General features: G+C 35.8%; 2 protein-coding genes across 2 annotated transcripts; both read right to left on the reverse strand.

Moving 5' to 3' along the window:
- Positions 1-2,647: 2,647 nt before the first annotated feature.
- Positions 2,648-5,517, reverse strand: LOC113742033 (G-type lectin S-receptor-like serine/threonine-protein kinase At1g11410). Its single transcript, XM_027269713.2, has 5 exons — positions 4,360-5,517; positions 4,058-4,268; positions 3,729-3,966; positions 3,470-3,620; positions 2,648-3,386 (listed from the first exon to the last, which is right to left on the reverse strand). The coding sequence occupies exons 1-5, from the start codon at positions 5,374-5,376 to the stop codon at positions 3,081-3,083; spliced, it is 1,923 nt and encodes a 640-aa protein (XP_027125514.1). The 5' UTR covers positions 5,377-5,517; the 3' UTR covers positions 2,648-3,080.
- Positions 5,518-9,443: 3,926 nt separating this feature from the next.
- On the reverse strand, positions 9,444-14,023 carry LOC113742048 (cysteine-rich receptor-like protein kinase 25). The gene is made up of 7 exons (XM_027269746.2): positions 14,017-14,023; positions 11,394-11,764; positions 10,952-11,317; positions 10,646-10,856; positions 10,305-10,542; positions 10,061-10,211; positions 9,444-9,981 (listed from the first exon to the last, which is right to left on the reverse strand). Exons 1-7 carry the CDS (start codon positions 14,021-14,023, stop codon positions 9,676-9,678), a joined length of 1,650 nt encoding a protein of 549 aa, XP_027125547.2. The 3' UTR covers positions 9,444-9,675.
- Between the last annotated feature and the right edge of the window lie 120 nt (positions 14,024-14,143).

Consider the following 14,143-nt stretch of genomic DNA (forward strand, 5'->3'; position numbering starts at 1 on the left):
TTGGAGGCGTTGAAAAGCTAAGATAGAGTACTAAAACTTTCATGTTTTGGAAAATGGCTAAATCAGTACGGATCATAGTGAATAGATACAGTCAACTGGATGAACTGTCTAAAACGGATCACTGGATGCATCCTAGGGCAGTGAGGGTATTTTGGTCTTTTCACAGGTTACGTTGCTCCGATTGGGCTGAAATTTTGTAGGAAACTATAAAATATCATTCTCTACAACTTTCATGTTTTATTCTAAGCCTAATTCGGCCTCTAACATCATGAACTAGAACCGGACAGAACTGAGCTACAGTTTTCCAGAAATCTGAAATTTTTCGTTTTCAAAGGAAACTTTCTTCATTTCTTGCCTCAATCACCACCACAACCTCTTATATAAGCTTAGATACAACATATACTATCCATACAGCAAGTATAGGTAGAAAATCATCAAACCCTAACTTACGTAACTCAAGAACATACACTATATCCATCCAAATCATTATAATAGGTATCATCCACCACAAATTTAAGGTGCTATGCCAAATTAAACAAGATCAAGAGTAAGAAATGGTAAATCATCCTTATTACCTTATTAAAGTTACTACCAAGAGCAACCCTAACTTTTCCTTCCAAACTTTCACCAACACACCACTAGCTAAACACTCAAAGAAGGTTTTAATCGGTTTAGTTTCTTGTTTCCTCACTTGGATGGCTCAAACTCAAGATGAAATGGTGTATCTCTCCCTTGGTTTTTCTCTCCCTCTCTCTCGGCCAAAGCAAGCAGAAATGATGAAAAAAGGAAGCAAAATGGTGATAAGAAGGCAAGACAATTTGGTCTTGGTCAAGGCCCTAGATGGCCAACAAGTGTCACTACCAATTTCCACTCATTTTTTTGTTTCGTTTCCTTGCCAATTTGGTCAAAATTTTCGGCCAAAGCCAGCTGGAAATGAGGGGATATTTTGCTCAAATATTAATGAATTTATATGGTAAGAAAGTGGTGATCAAGTGGTGTGTTCAATCGATAGTGCACGGTACACATCGGTTCGCACCGTTTTTCCTTACATCACACTTACTAGGGTTTTTACTTCCTATTCACTAACCTTTTATCATTGCTTCTAATCACATATTATTTCTCACCTAAAAGTCACTCTTAAGCACCAAATTTGATCCTTACTCCATACCTGATAATTACACTACAGATACACGAAAAATCCTATTTCACTTCGAATTGAAATCGGAAAGGAAAACCCTAATTTCCTATGATCATTGGCACTTTTCTAGGGTGATTGAGTAGTAGGATAGTGTAGAATAATAATTGCCAAATAATTTTCAAATAAAAGGGAATTTTCAAGAAATATATAAGGAATTTACAAGTTCTCACATGATTACTAGTATGTTTTGCAATGTTTCGAAACTTGGACCCGTGGTTGAACTAGTGAAGTGGTCGGGTCAAGGTTCAATCGGTTCAACTTTGATCCATTAAATTTTTTAATTATTTTTATTTTCAAAAATAAATAATAACAAATAAGCAGAAATATGTATAATCAACACAAAGATCCTAAATTTTAAATATCTTTTAGAGAAGATTTACTGATTTAGTATCTTTTAATTCATCAACCAAATAAAAGAAAAAGTACTTCATAAAAAAATTAAGAATCAACAAAATTATGAACAAATCTATCCAATATTTTAACCTAAACAAAGAAGAGTTTAACTTTCCCAACTCAAAAACAAATCTGATAGAATTTGTAAAATTAACTCCAAAAAAAGTAGAAAAAATCATGAGTATGAGAACAAAAGATACAAGAGGAAAGGAAAAACAAGTTTTCTCCTTTATCTACCGAGTTCAACTTCATGATCATCTTCACCATTAATAATGTAAAAGAAGAGAGGGAAGAAAAGAGGGGAAAAAAAAAAAAAGATGAGTGGAGCTTGTATAGCGGTCCTAGAGGTGAAGATTCTTAAAAGAGACGAGAATTGAGAGATTCTTTAGTTTTTAGTTGAATTAGTTTTTGTTTTGAAGTTTGGCCAACTAAGGAATTTTTTTTTTTTCAAGAAAAAATTGCCCATCAACCAACTTAATTGTAGTAGCAAACAATTAGTTGTAGTTGTTAGGCTTTGATAGAGCCCAAAACTCAAAAAATTGAGTAGCATATAAAAGAAAAGTCCAAGTCTCAAGTCAAAATTCGGAGGAGGGGAGGACCTGAAGAGGCCCAAGAGTAATTCGGAGGGAATTGAACCACCATCGGATCAAACGGGGGCACGCACCTGTCCGGATTTTTTTAAGCAGAGCCACTTAATGTGGCAATTGATAGAAGGTAAGGTTTGAACCCTTGACCTTCCACCCCACCAAACTTTAATGCTTTGGTGGTGGCCACCAGCCCAAAGGCTGGTGGTTCTTGACCTGTTTAATCGATTTATTCCGATTCACGAATTTTGATTGGTTTTGATACTCTTCGGGGTTTTTATAGAATTGGACCAGTATCTTGGCTAGTTAGCTATTCAATTGATCGAATTGACCGACCTGGTCCAATTCTTAAAATATTGATGTTTTGCCCTTCCATAGAATTTCTAACTAAATTTGTTGTATGGTGAAAAAGAAAATGTAAAATGTGTAATAATTAGAATTGAAGGTGTAAACTAAGACACAACACTTGTAATTAGCGTTGCAACCTGTAAATGTTGCAAAAAAATAGTTCATCATTTTTCATTCATCATCTCCACTTCTATAAAGATACAATAACAAACAAAACACAAATATTTCCTAAATAATCTTAACAAGATACTAGAAAATCAAAGATAGTTAAACTAGTCAAAAGACCAACAATATAGAACAATTCTAACAAGTGGCTAACAACCTAACTTGCAGAACTAAATTCAACCCCTTCACCTAAGTATGCTCCTTTGGCATCTCCTGATCAATAAAATAATGTTTGATTGCTTGAATAATTAGTCAACAAATTCAAATCCAAAACGAAGCCACAAAAGAATTGAGAGCTGATTATCTCCAGTGGCCACCCCTAACTTGACGATACGGCCGGCTTCCCACCTTTCTCTACCCTGCAAGAAAATACACGCCTGGCCAAGAAATAATCATCTACCCTGCACATCTGAAATTGTGACCTCGTTCAAAGAACAAAATTCTGGATTTTGAGGTAACTTGGTATTGTTAAGAGTCATAATTTCAGCAAAAGCCGGTCGCTTAGGAGAGGCAAGAACCATTGATTCCTTGAGGAGCATAGATACCACGTCCGACATTGTTGGCCTATCTGCTGCTTTTTCTTGCACACACAATAAACCAACGTGAACATATTTTAGTGCTTCCCTTGTTGAGATCGTTTCATCCAAACACGAATCTGTGATTTCTGAAATTCTTCCTTCTGTCCACAGATCCCAGACCTGGAATGTGACAATTGATCATTCCCAAATTACTGGACTGAAGGAAATGACACAAGTAAAACTGCATTGTACAGGTAACTTACATGTCCTATTAAGTTCAGGTGACGATCCGAATCGTAGAAAGAAGTGTTCTTCTTTCCACTTATGATCTCAAGAATCATGACTCCAAAGCTAAATACATCAGACTTCTCGGAGTAAACCCCGTCCATGGCGTATTCAGGAGACATATAACCACTTGTTTTCTCGCAAAAAGTAATCATCTCAATTAGCTTAAGCATGAGATCAGAGATTGGATATTACTGCGAGCAAAACAACAAACAAGAAGATATTCCTTCAACTTACTATGTCCCAACAATGTTCATTGTACTTCCGCGCATCTCATTCTCTCCAAATATTCTGGCAGTTCCAAAATCTGAAATTTTGGGATTCAGGTCCGCGTCCAATAAAACATTACTTGTTTTCAGATCTCTATGGATGATCTTTAATCTAGAATACTTGTGGAGGTACAGAAGCCCCTGAGCTACCCCTTCGATGATTTTCAGCCTTCTTTTCCAATCCAATATATTCCGCTTTGCTGCATCTGTAAGCATTTTTAGAGTATTCTGATAGTTGTAAGCATATAACTTACATAAGCAAGAACAAATGAAGGTAAATAGAGTTCTGACACATACCAAAAAGTACTGAATCCAGACTGTTATTCGGCAAGTACTCATATACCAATAAACGCTCTTCTTTCTCAATGCAAGAGCCCAAAAGTCTAACAAGGTTTCGATGTTGCAGCTTTGAGATCACTTTGACTTCATTCTTGAATTGTTCAATTCCGTGTCCTGACATTCTGTTCAATCTTTTAACTGCAATCTCTAACCCGTTAACCAGTTTGCCCTGAACCATGTATTTACAATAAAATTAAGCAAATAAATAGGCTTTTTGGACTTAAAAGTAAATTGTTTCAAGAAATGTTTAATTAGTTTACCTTGTAGACTGGACCAAATCCTCCTTGACCAAGTTTGTTTTCCTCAGAAAAATGATCTGTGGCAATTTCTATGCTTGTAAAACTGAAGAACAGTGATTCATCATCCCCTTTGTCATCAAGCTCTGGCCTTCCTGGACGCATGAATTTTCGAAGGTTACCCTTTCTCTTTTGCAATTTGCAACACCAGAAAAGTAATACAAGAGATGCTAGAAAAGTTGCTATGGTAGCCCCAACAACATATGGCTTCACCCTTAAATTCTTCGATTTCTTTCTTCCACTGGGAGGGCCAGGGGGTAATGAAGGAGAAACCGGGGCAGGAGCACGTGAAGGGCCAACAGGAAATGAAGGAGAGCCAGAGGCGGGAGCAAGTGAAGGGCCAACAGGAAATGAAGGAGAACCAGGGGAAGGAGCAAGTGAAGGGCCAGAAGCAGCACGCTGCAGGCAGCAGGTTGTACTTCTCTGGCTCAACAGAGAAATCCCAAGTTTCATTCCAGATGGTAGCCATGTATCATCAGCAGGATAATCAAAGCTTTGCCAAACAGTATGCCCAGATCTTGATCTCAGAACAAAGTTCCCGTTATCAAGCAGAGTTGCACTAGTCTTGCCAATCATAACTTTCTGTTCAGCATTCACAGTGAATACTGCGGCATCTGAATTTCCGTGGCCATAAACCTCTAGCCTTCCGCTTTCATTCATGGTTATGGCTGAAATTCGAGGCCTGGCTGGTGCAGCCAGATAACTATTGGCAGCCCAGACATTGATTGAATGATTCAGATACACGAACTGAATTACCAAGAATGAAGAAGAATGGTCGCTCAAGAACCGATAACGCTTATTAGAGGACTCCAAGATCTCTCCATTGTGCAATTTCAATGATTCACTAACTCCTAGCGTATCTTTAGCCCCAGAAACAGAATAGTTTTTGGCAACAAAGTAAGCGATTATACAAGAAAAAGTTACCAAATTCCTGTTTGATGAACTGATCATTTTTGCTATCCCAATTCCCAATACTCCCATTTATATATTCAGATAAACAGCTAGGAGCTCAAGTCTAGCTTTTGGATTAAGAAACAAAGAACATGAAACTTGAGCATTTCAAGCAATTTAATACTATCATATTGTATTTCTTCTATTGGCTGAAGAATGAGTCAGAGTTCGTCGACAGTTGAGTCCAAGCTGTAAGATAGTAAGCTTTAAGATTATCTCGAGTCTTTATATGTAATCGTACAATTTTTGACATCAATATAGTAAGTTATGTTTCGATTAAAAAAAAAGGGCAGGTGGTCATCGCCCAACGGGGACTGCAGGAGAAGCGGGCCCTCCAACAGGAGCTGCAGCCTGGGCAGGACTTCCAACTGTTTTTGTGTGGGTCGGTCCCTTAAGTAATATCCATCTTTGAATGACACGTATTTTCAGAAAGAAAACTGGGGAAAAAATCTAGGAGATTGCAACGGTACTATCATACCCCGTGTCTGCATCACTGAATTGCTCAAAAGTTGTTGAATCAGTCCAAGTTTCAATTTAGAATTTGTTCCAATCACCGTTTAAAAAGTTCTTACTCTTGACTAGTTGGTAAGATTGATGAGATTTACAAATTAGGTTGAATCTAGTAACTCGTGGAGTGACTATTAGTATGTTTACTAGTAAAATGGTTAGATCAAGATTCAATCGATTCAACTCTAATTCATTGATTTTTTATTTTTAAAAATAAAGAATAAAAAATAGCAGGAATATCTAAAATCAACACAAAAATCCTAATTTTTATAATATCTTCCAGAGAAAATTCACTAATTTAGTACCTTCTAATTCATCTACCAAATAAAAGAAAGAGTACTTCATAAAAAAAAACAAAGAATCAACAAAATTATGAACAAATCTATCCAATATTTTAAATTCAACATAGAAGAGTTTAACTTTCCCAACTCAAAAACAAATCTGATAGGATTTGTAAAATTAACTCCAAAAAAAAGTTTAAAAAAATCAGGAGTATGAAAACAAAATATAGAAGAGGAAAGGGAAAACAAGTTTGCTCCTTTATCTACCGAGTTCAATTTCATGATCATCTTCACCATTAATAATGTAAAAGAAAAGACAGAAGAGAAGAGGGAAAAAAGAAAAAAGAAAAGAGAAGATGAGTGGAGCTTGTAGAGGGACTCCTAGAGTTGAAGATTCTTAAAAAAGAAGAGAATTGAGAGTTTCTTTAGTTTTTAGTTGAATTAGTCATTTTGTTTTGAAGTTTGGCCAATTAAGGGATTTTCTTTTAATTTGAGAAAAAACGGCCCATCAACCAACTTAATTGTAGTAGCACACCATTAGTTGTGGTTGTTAGGTTTGATAGAACCCAAAAAAAATTTAGCGGCCTATAAAAGAAAAGCCCATGTCCCAAGTCAAAATTCATAAACCAGACTTGACCGTTTTAACCGATTGATTCTGATTCGCTAATTTTGATTGGTTTTGACTTTTTTTTTTTTAACTTTTTGAGTTTGTCATAAAATCGGAACAGTATCATGACTAGTTTGCGATTCGACCAATCGAACCGGTCGATCCATCCGGTCCAATTCTTAAAATATTGACATTTTGCCCTTCCATAGAATTTCTAACTACAAACTATTATATGGTCAAAAAGAAAAATGCAAATGGTGTTATAGTCAAAATTTAAGGTGTAAACTAAGAAACAACACTTGTAAATAGTGTTGCAAAAAATTAGTTCATCATTTTTCATTCATCAATTCCCCTCTTATAAAGATACAATAACAAACAAAACACAAATATTTCCTAAATAAATATTAACAAGATACTAGAAAATCATAGATATTCAAACTAGTCTTTTTTTTTTCAGAGACGATAAATCTAATCTATCCTACACTAAGGGGGAGGGGGCGGACCTAAGGAGGCCCATGAATAATTCGGAGGGGATTGAACCACCACCGGATCACACGGGTGCACAGCACACTCGTCTGGATTTTTTTGAAACAAGCCACTTAAATATGACAAACCTTGCCTCCCACCCCACCAACTAAGTGGTGGCCACCAGCCCAAAGGCTGGCTAATTTCTCAAAATATACATTAAAAAAAAAACAATCCGTCAAATGTAGCTCTGACAGGGGTATTTCTCAAACTATACCATCAGCACGGCAGCAAAATAAATTTTTTAAATCATTCCGGCACAATTTTTTTTTTTTTGAAAAAAGTCAGCCGCCTGTCCGCTACCGTGCCCAGTCAACACGGCAGGGAGACAGGCGGTCAAAAAAAAAAAAAAAAAGGAGCCAGGCTGTGGTAGATGAAAACTTGCAATACATTGTGTTGTTGTGCAGTTAGTTGCTGTAACTACTGCTGCGCCTAGTGGGGTTACAGGAGGAGAGCAAGAAAGACTTTGCATTATTCATCTACTGGTGATTAATTCCTACACATTTATATGTCTTCCCTTAATTAGCTTGCAATTTTTTCAGGGATATCTACAATAGTATCGGGTCTGTTTGGATTCAGCATTTTTTGAAAAATAATTTTTTCATTTACAATACTACAGTAATATACAAACAAAAAAAACTCCAAAAACACTATATCCAAACAATATATCAAAAACAACTCCAAATATACAAAAAATATATTAATATATATATTTATATATAAATATCATATATAAAAATATATAGTTTGTTTAAAATATATTTATATATATTTATAAATATATTTACATATATATATGTAAATATAAATATATTTATTTACATATATTTATATAATTTTATAAATATATTTATTTCAAAAAAATAAAATTAATAAAATATATATACAAAAAATAAAATTAATAAAAAATATATACAAAAAATAAATATATAAATATATATAAATATAAATATTTTGTTTAAAATATATTTATATACATATTTATGTAAATATATATATTTATATAAATTTATAAATATACTTATTTCAATTTTGTTTTATAATATGTATATTGATATGTATATTTCAATTATGTATATTATATATATTATATCAATTGAAATAAATATATATATTTATATATAAATATAAATATTTTGTTTAAAATACTTTGTCTGCTTAAAGGACAGGGTTCCAGACTTCCATTTCCTCCCTCGATCCATGTCCGCTAGAATCTTGTTGATTTTATAGACCGAATTAACCTCTCAAAAAAAGTGCATGTGATGTTATTAAGTGCCATTCTTGTATGGACCCTTCCCTAGTCTCATGGATTAGCAAGGCTGGTGGTTCAAACTAGTCAAAAGACCATAAATATATATAGAACATTTCTAACAAGTAGCTGTCAGCACTAAATTCAACCCCTTCACCTATCTATGTTCCTCTGGCATCTCCTGATCTTACTCCTTGTCCTGTCTCTGTAGTTTATCCTATGCCTTCCGCCAGGAAGCAGTCAAAGAAATGGAAAGCCATCTATTATTGGGGTCCTATTATCATTCCGCGGGCTCTCGTATTTGCTTATTTGGTTTGTCATTCTTCTGCAAACATTTCTGGGGCACTTAAATTTGCTTGTTTGGATTGTCATTTTTTTCCAAAATTTTTTGTTACATTTTTTATGAACACATTTTCAAATTATATTTTTACTTCACGTTACATCAAATCGTTACAGTACATTTTTCTGGAATTTCAATCAGGCCAGTCATATGCTTTACATACTAAGTTCTGTGGTTCAGTGAAAGTTGCAGAATGGGCAAGAAATTGCAGTAAAAAGATTGAACCATGTGTCCGGATAAGGGATGGAGCAATTCAAGAATGTAAGTTACACTGATCGCAAAGCTTCAACATCGAAATCTGGCAAGACTTCTTGGCTATTGCATCCCAAGAATGAAATCTGGATAATGATTTAAATCCCAAGATTTCTGATTTCAGGATTGCTAGAATTTTTGGAGACAATGAATCGTGTGCAGATACAAGGAAAATCGATGGTACATGGCAAGGAATAATAATTCAGCATTTCGTTTTTTTCATCTATGAAGGAATATGAAAATTTCTAAATTAACCTTGCTTTGATACAAATTTTGGTTGGTACTTCAAGCTTCTGTGGCAGTCAACTCACCTAAACGAGTTGGTTGTCAAATTACTTCTAAATAAAACAATGTTTGATTACTTGAATAATTAGTCATCAAATTCAAATCCAAAACGAATCCACAAAAGAATTGGGAATGATTACCACACCTTTCTCTATCTGCAATCACCACTCATAAGGGGTGCCTCTCCTTGTCCTGTCCTATTCCTATCTTAAAGACTAAAATTTGTCCTAACCCCAAACTAGCTGAAACGAAGCAAGCAAACATAAGCCTGGCCGAGGAGTAATCATCGGCCCTGTACATCTGAAATTGTGACCGAGTTCACAGAAGAAGATTCTGGATTTTGAGGTAACTCGGTATTGTTAAGAGTCATAATTTCAGCAAAAGCTGGTCGCTTAGGAGTGGCAAGAACCATTGATTCCTTGAGGAGCATAGATACCACATCTGACATTGTTGGCCTATCTGCTGCATTTTCTTGCACACACAATAAACCAACGTGAACATATTGTAGTGCTTCCCTTGTTGAGATCGTTTCATCCAAACAAGAATCTGTGATTTCTAAAATTCTTCCTTCTGTCCATAGATCCCACACCTGAAATGACAAATGATCATTCCCAAATTAGTGGATAGAAGGAAATGTATACAACTAAAACAATGCATAGATAACTTACATGTCCTATTAAGTTTAGGTGACGATCCGAATCATAGAAGGAAGTGTTCTTCTTTCCACTTATGATCTCAAGAATCATGACTCCAAAGCTAAATACATCAGACTTCTCTGAGAAAATCCCATCCATGGCATATTCAGGAGACATATACCCACTTTTTTCAAGCAACAAAAACAATAATACCTTGTCAAAAAATGGATATTACTCAAAGCTGTACAACAATCAGAAAAATATTCCTTCAACTTACTATGTCCCTACAATGTTCTTTGTGCTTCCGCGCATTTCATTCTCTCCAAAAATTCTGGCAGTTCCAAAATCCGAAATTTTGGGATTCAGGTCCGCATCCAATAAAACATTGCTCGTTTTCAGATCTCTATGGATGATTTTTAATCTAGAATACTTGTGGAGATACAAAAGCCCTTGAGCTACCCCTTCAATGATTTTCAACCTTCTTTTCCAATCCAATGTATCCCGCTTTGCTGCATCTTTAGACAAAGTAGACCCAATACTTTTATGGCATTCTGATAGTTGTCAAAATAATTTAGACAAGCAAAACCAAATGAAGGTAAATGGATCGCTGAAACTTACCAAAAAGTACCGAATCTAGACTGTTGTTCGGCAAGTACTCGTATATTAATAAACGCTCTTCTTTTTCAATGCAATAGCCCAAAAGTTTAACAAGATTCCGATGCTGCAGCTTTGAGATCACTTTGACTTCATTCTTGAATTGTTCAATTCCATGTCCTGACATTCTATTCAGTCTTTTAACTGCAATCTCTAGCCCATTAACCAGCTTACCCTGAATTCCATGTATCTACGTTAGAACTAAGCAAATAAATAGGGTCTTTAAACTTCAAAGTAAAAGTAAATTGTTTCGAGACATATTTAGTTTACCTTGTAGACAGGACCAAATCCTCCTTGGCCAAGTTTATTTTCCTCAGAGAAATGGTCTGTCGCAATATCTATGCTTGTAAAACTGAAGAAAAGTGATTCATCATCCCCTGTATCATTAGGCTCTGGACTTTCTGAACCCTGGTGTTCCCGGCGATAACCTAATATTCTCTTTCGGAGTTTACAACGCCAGAAAAGCAATCCAAGAGCTGCTAGAAAAGCGCCCGCACAAGCACCAATAACATAAAACTTCACCCTTGAATTCTTCGATTCCTTTCTTCCACCGGGAGGGCCAAAAGGAAATGAAGGAGAACCAGGGGAAGGCGCCAGAAGCAGCACGCTGCAGGCAGCAGGTTGTACTTCTCTGGCTCAACAGAGAAATCCCAAGTTTCATTCCAGATGATAGCCATGTATCATCAGCGGGATAATCAAAGCTTTGCCAAACAGTACGCCCAGATCTTGATGTCAGAACTAAGTTCCCATTATCAAGCAGAGTTGCTCTTGTCTTGCTGATCATAACTTTCTGTTTAGAATTCACAGTGAATACTGCAACATCCGAATTACCATTGCCATACACCTCTAGCCGCCCGCTTTCATTCATCGACATAGTTGAAATTCGAGGTCTGGATGATGCATCCAGATAATCATTGGCAGCCCAGATATTGACTGAATGATTCAAATACACGAATTGAATTACCAAGAATGAAGAAGAATGGTCGCTCAAGAATCGATAACGCTTGTTAGAGGACTCCAAGATCTCACCATTGTGTAATTTCAGAGATTCACTAATTCCTAGCGTATCCTTAGCTCCAGAAACTGCACATATTTTGGCAATAAAGCAAGCAATAATACAAAAAAATGTTACCAAGTGATTGTTTGATGTACTGACCATTCTTACTATTCCAAATTTCCAACAGGGCAATACTCACATCACTAAAGCTTCTTCATTTTCCTTTCTCTACATTCGAATCATCAACTAGGAGTTGAAAAGTCTTGCTTTTGGTGTAAAGAAACAAGACGAACCTGAAACTAAGGCAACTTGCACTTTTCTATTTTCGATTGGCTGAAGGAGGAGTCAGAGTTTGTTCAAAGGCAGGAACCAAGCCAATTACCTCGTTGTTTCCCCTTGAGATCGAAGTTTAGTAGAAGTAAAAAGCTTCCATCATCAGTCAATGATCGTCCGCAATAATGGAGAAACCAGACAAAAGGATAGGCTTTATCTTTGATTTTCCACCAAATTTTAAAGGTAAAAATGTGATGTGGCCGTCGCCCATTGCGGACTTGGTCGAGAAGCGGAGTTCGTAACTTAAGTTTGATCAGGCGGGGGCCCAGAATAGAATCAACATTCCTGAATTGTATTGGGGGCCTTGGTTTTGGATCAGTTTCTTGCCTAATAAACTGGGCTATTTTGATTGGGGAACTCTGGGCTCTCTAGCAAAGCCTTTCTCTAGCTTGGGAGTTGGGTTTTTCGACACATTGAAGTTAAATCCAACTCTGAGGTTGGTATTCATCCAATCCAGAATGCTTTTTGTGTACTTTTGACCGACAAAATGTATTTCTCTCATGTTTTCTGATCACATGCTCTAAAAACTTGCCATTGAAAGAAGGTTAGAGAACTCCTTCATTGGAGTTATCGTATTTTGTGTCGTTTTGTTTTTGGTAATAAAAAGTTTGGATGGTTCGAATTTAATCACCACCACAATGGCATAGTAAGAAGGCTAGAGAACTATTCTATTGGAGTTGGCATTGTATTTTGTGTCTTTTTTTTTTGTTTATAATAAAAAGTTTGGATGAATTTGATTTTCATCACTACTATGAGTCAAGGTATGCCTTCAAAATCACAAATCGCTAATCGAAGTTCTTACAAATCATCTATAACACAATTTTTACATTGGTAGTAGCATTCAAATATACGACCTTTTGTGTGGAAATATTACGTTCTTATCAACTAAGTTAACTTGTGTTAACTATGTTGCGTTGTTAGTCACAAGAAAGTAATATTTGTGTTGATCTTTCGAAAAAAATGATCTCGAATTTGCATTTAGGGTTACATTACTTGTTGATGATAATGATCCAGTTAAATCTCTGAATCTCTTTTAGCTGTGGACTTGATGGGGCTTGAATCATCTTTAATTAGTGTTTAGTGGCCTTTATGTCTCATTTTGGCCACCCGGAAAAAAAAAAAAGGGAAGCTAGAGAACGAAAAATATATATTACCAAACAAAAAACTGCGACTTTGCAATGATATCCAGAACAGATATATCAATCTGTAATTTTACTCTGGTCTCCATTCTATCGATCCAAAAAAAAAGAAAAAAGAAAAAGAAAGAAGGTAAAAAGCTCAAGTGAATGACATATATATATATATATATATATATTCACATTGTAGTCCATAGTCCGCTGTCAATATTCAAACTTTTACACCACTTTATCCCAATCATCAAGGTGCAAATGGCGGGGAAGATCATGGTTTACTTTAAGAAATTATCCAGACTGTCTGTTTTGTCTTTGCATAGAATTTTTTAACTTAAAAAGGGCTTATATGGTCAGAAAGGAAAAAGAGACCTGGAGTAGCATTTTCTTCAGCTGTTAATTGCGTGTAGCTAAATAAGAAAATGTAAGTGGCTGTTCAGGACTAGCTACTAATATTTGGGAAAGGCATCATGCGCTCCAACTGTTCAAGTAGACGAAGAAATTTGGATACATTATTTACTTTTGAATTGCTCTGTAGGACACTGATAATTGATTATGCATATTAATCAAGACCACCTTTCTTCTAGAGTGAACTGTCGGCAGAATTAAAATATAGGTGGTTTATTGTATCTACTCATTCTGACTCTGACCAAACCTAATGTTTCTTTTACCATTGTGAGCAAGGAAACTGGAAAGAATCTAAGCCACCTCCGCTTCAGAGTAGTAGTTTTACTTTAATTAACTGCGACAAGATTTAGGACATTGGGCAATGAAGTTTAAGTTCCCTCGTAAGGATACCGATTCCAATGAAGATGTCAAGATTGGTTAGACATTGCAGCAATTTTGCAATCACTTTCTGTTTCATCGCTTATTACCTGTCATGTATTTCTGCTTCTCAGGTTAAAAATACACTAGGAGTAAACGAGTCCTTTGTTCTGTATTATGGAGACTTCTTGGAGTCCTCCAACCAGCGCTTTCGCCTCACCATCATCAGTCCCGCGA

This window comes from Coffea arabica, chromosome 4e (assembly GCF_036785885.1).
Source record: "Coffea arabica cultivar ET-39 chromosome 4e, Coffea Arabica ET-39 HiFi, whole genome shotgun sequence".
Taxonomy (NCBI): Eukaryota; Viridiplantae; Streptophyta; class Magnoliopsida; order Gentianales; family Rubiaceae; genus Coffea; species Coffea arabica.

Coding starts and splice junctions, on each gene's coding strand:
- LOC113742033 (XM_027269713.2), bottom strand. CDS start 5,376: ATGGGAGTATTGGGAATTGGGATAGCAAAAATGATCAGTTCATCAAAC. Junction 4,269..4,359: donor GATTTGGTCCAGTCTACAAG/GTAAACTAATTA, acceptor TACATGGTTCAG/GGCAAACTGGTTAACGGGTT. Junction 3,387..3,469: donor ACCTGAACTTAATAGGACAT/GTAAGTTACCTG, acceptor GTCACATTCCAG/GTCTGGGATCTGTGGACAGA.
- LOC113742048 (XM_027269746.2), bottom strand. Junction 10,857..10,951: donor GATTTGGTCCTGTCTACAAG/GTAAACTAAATA, acceptor CATGGAATTCAG/GGTAAGCTGGTTAATGGGCT. Junction 10,212..10,304: donor AAGAACATTGTAGGGACATA/GTAAGTTGAAGG, acceptor GCTTGAAAAAAG/TGGGTATATGTCTCCTGAAT.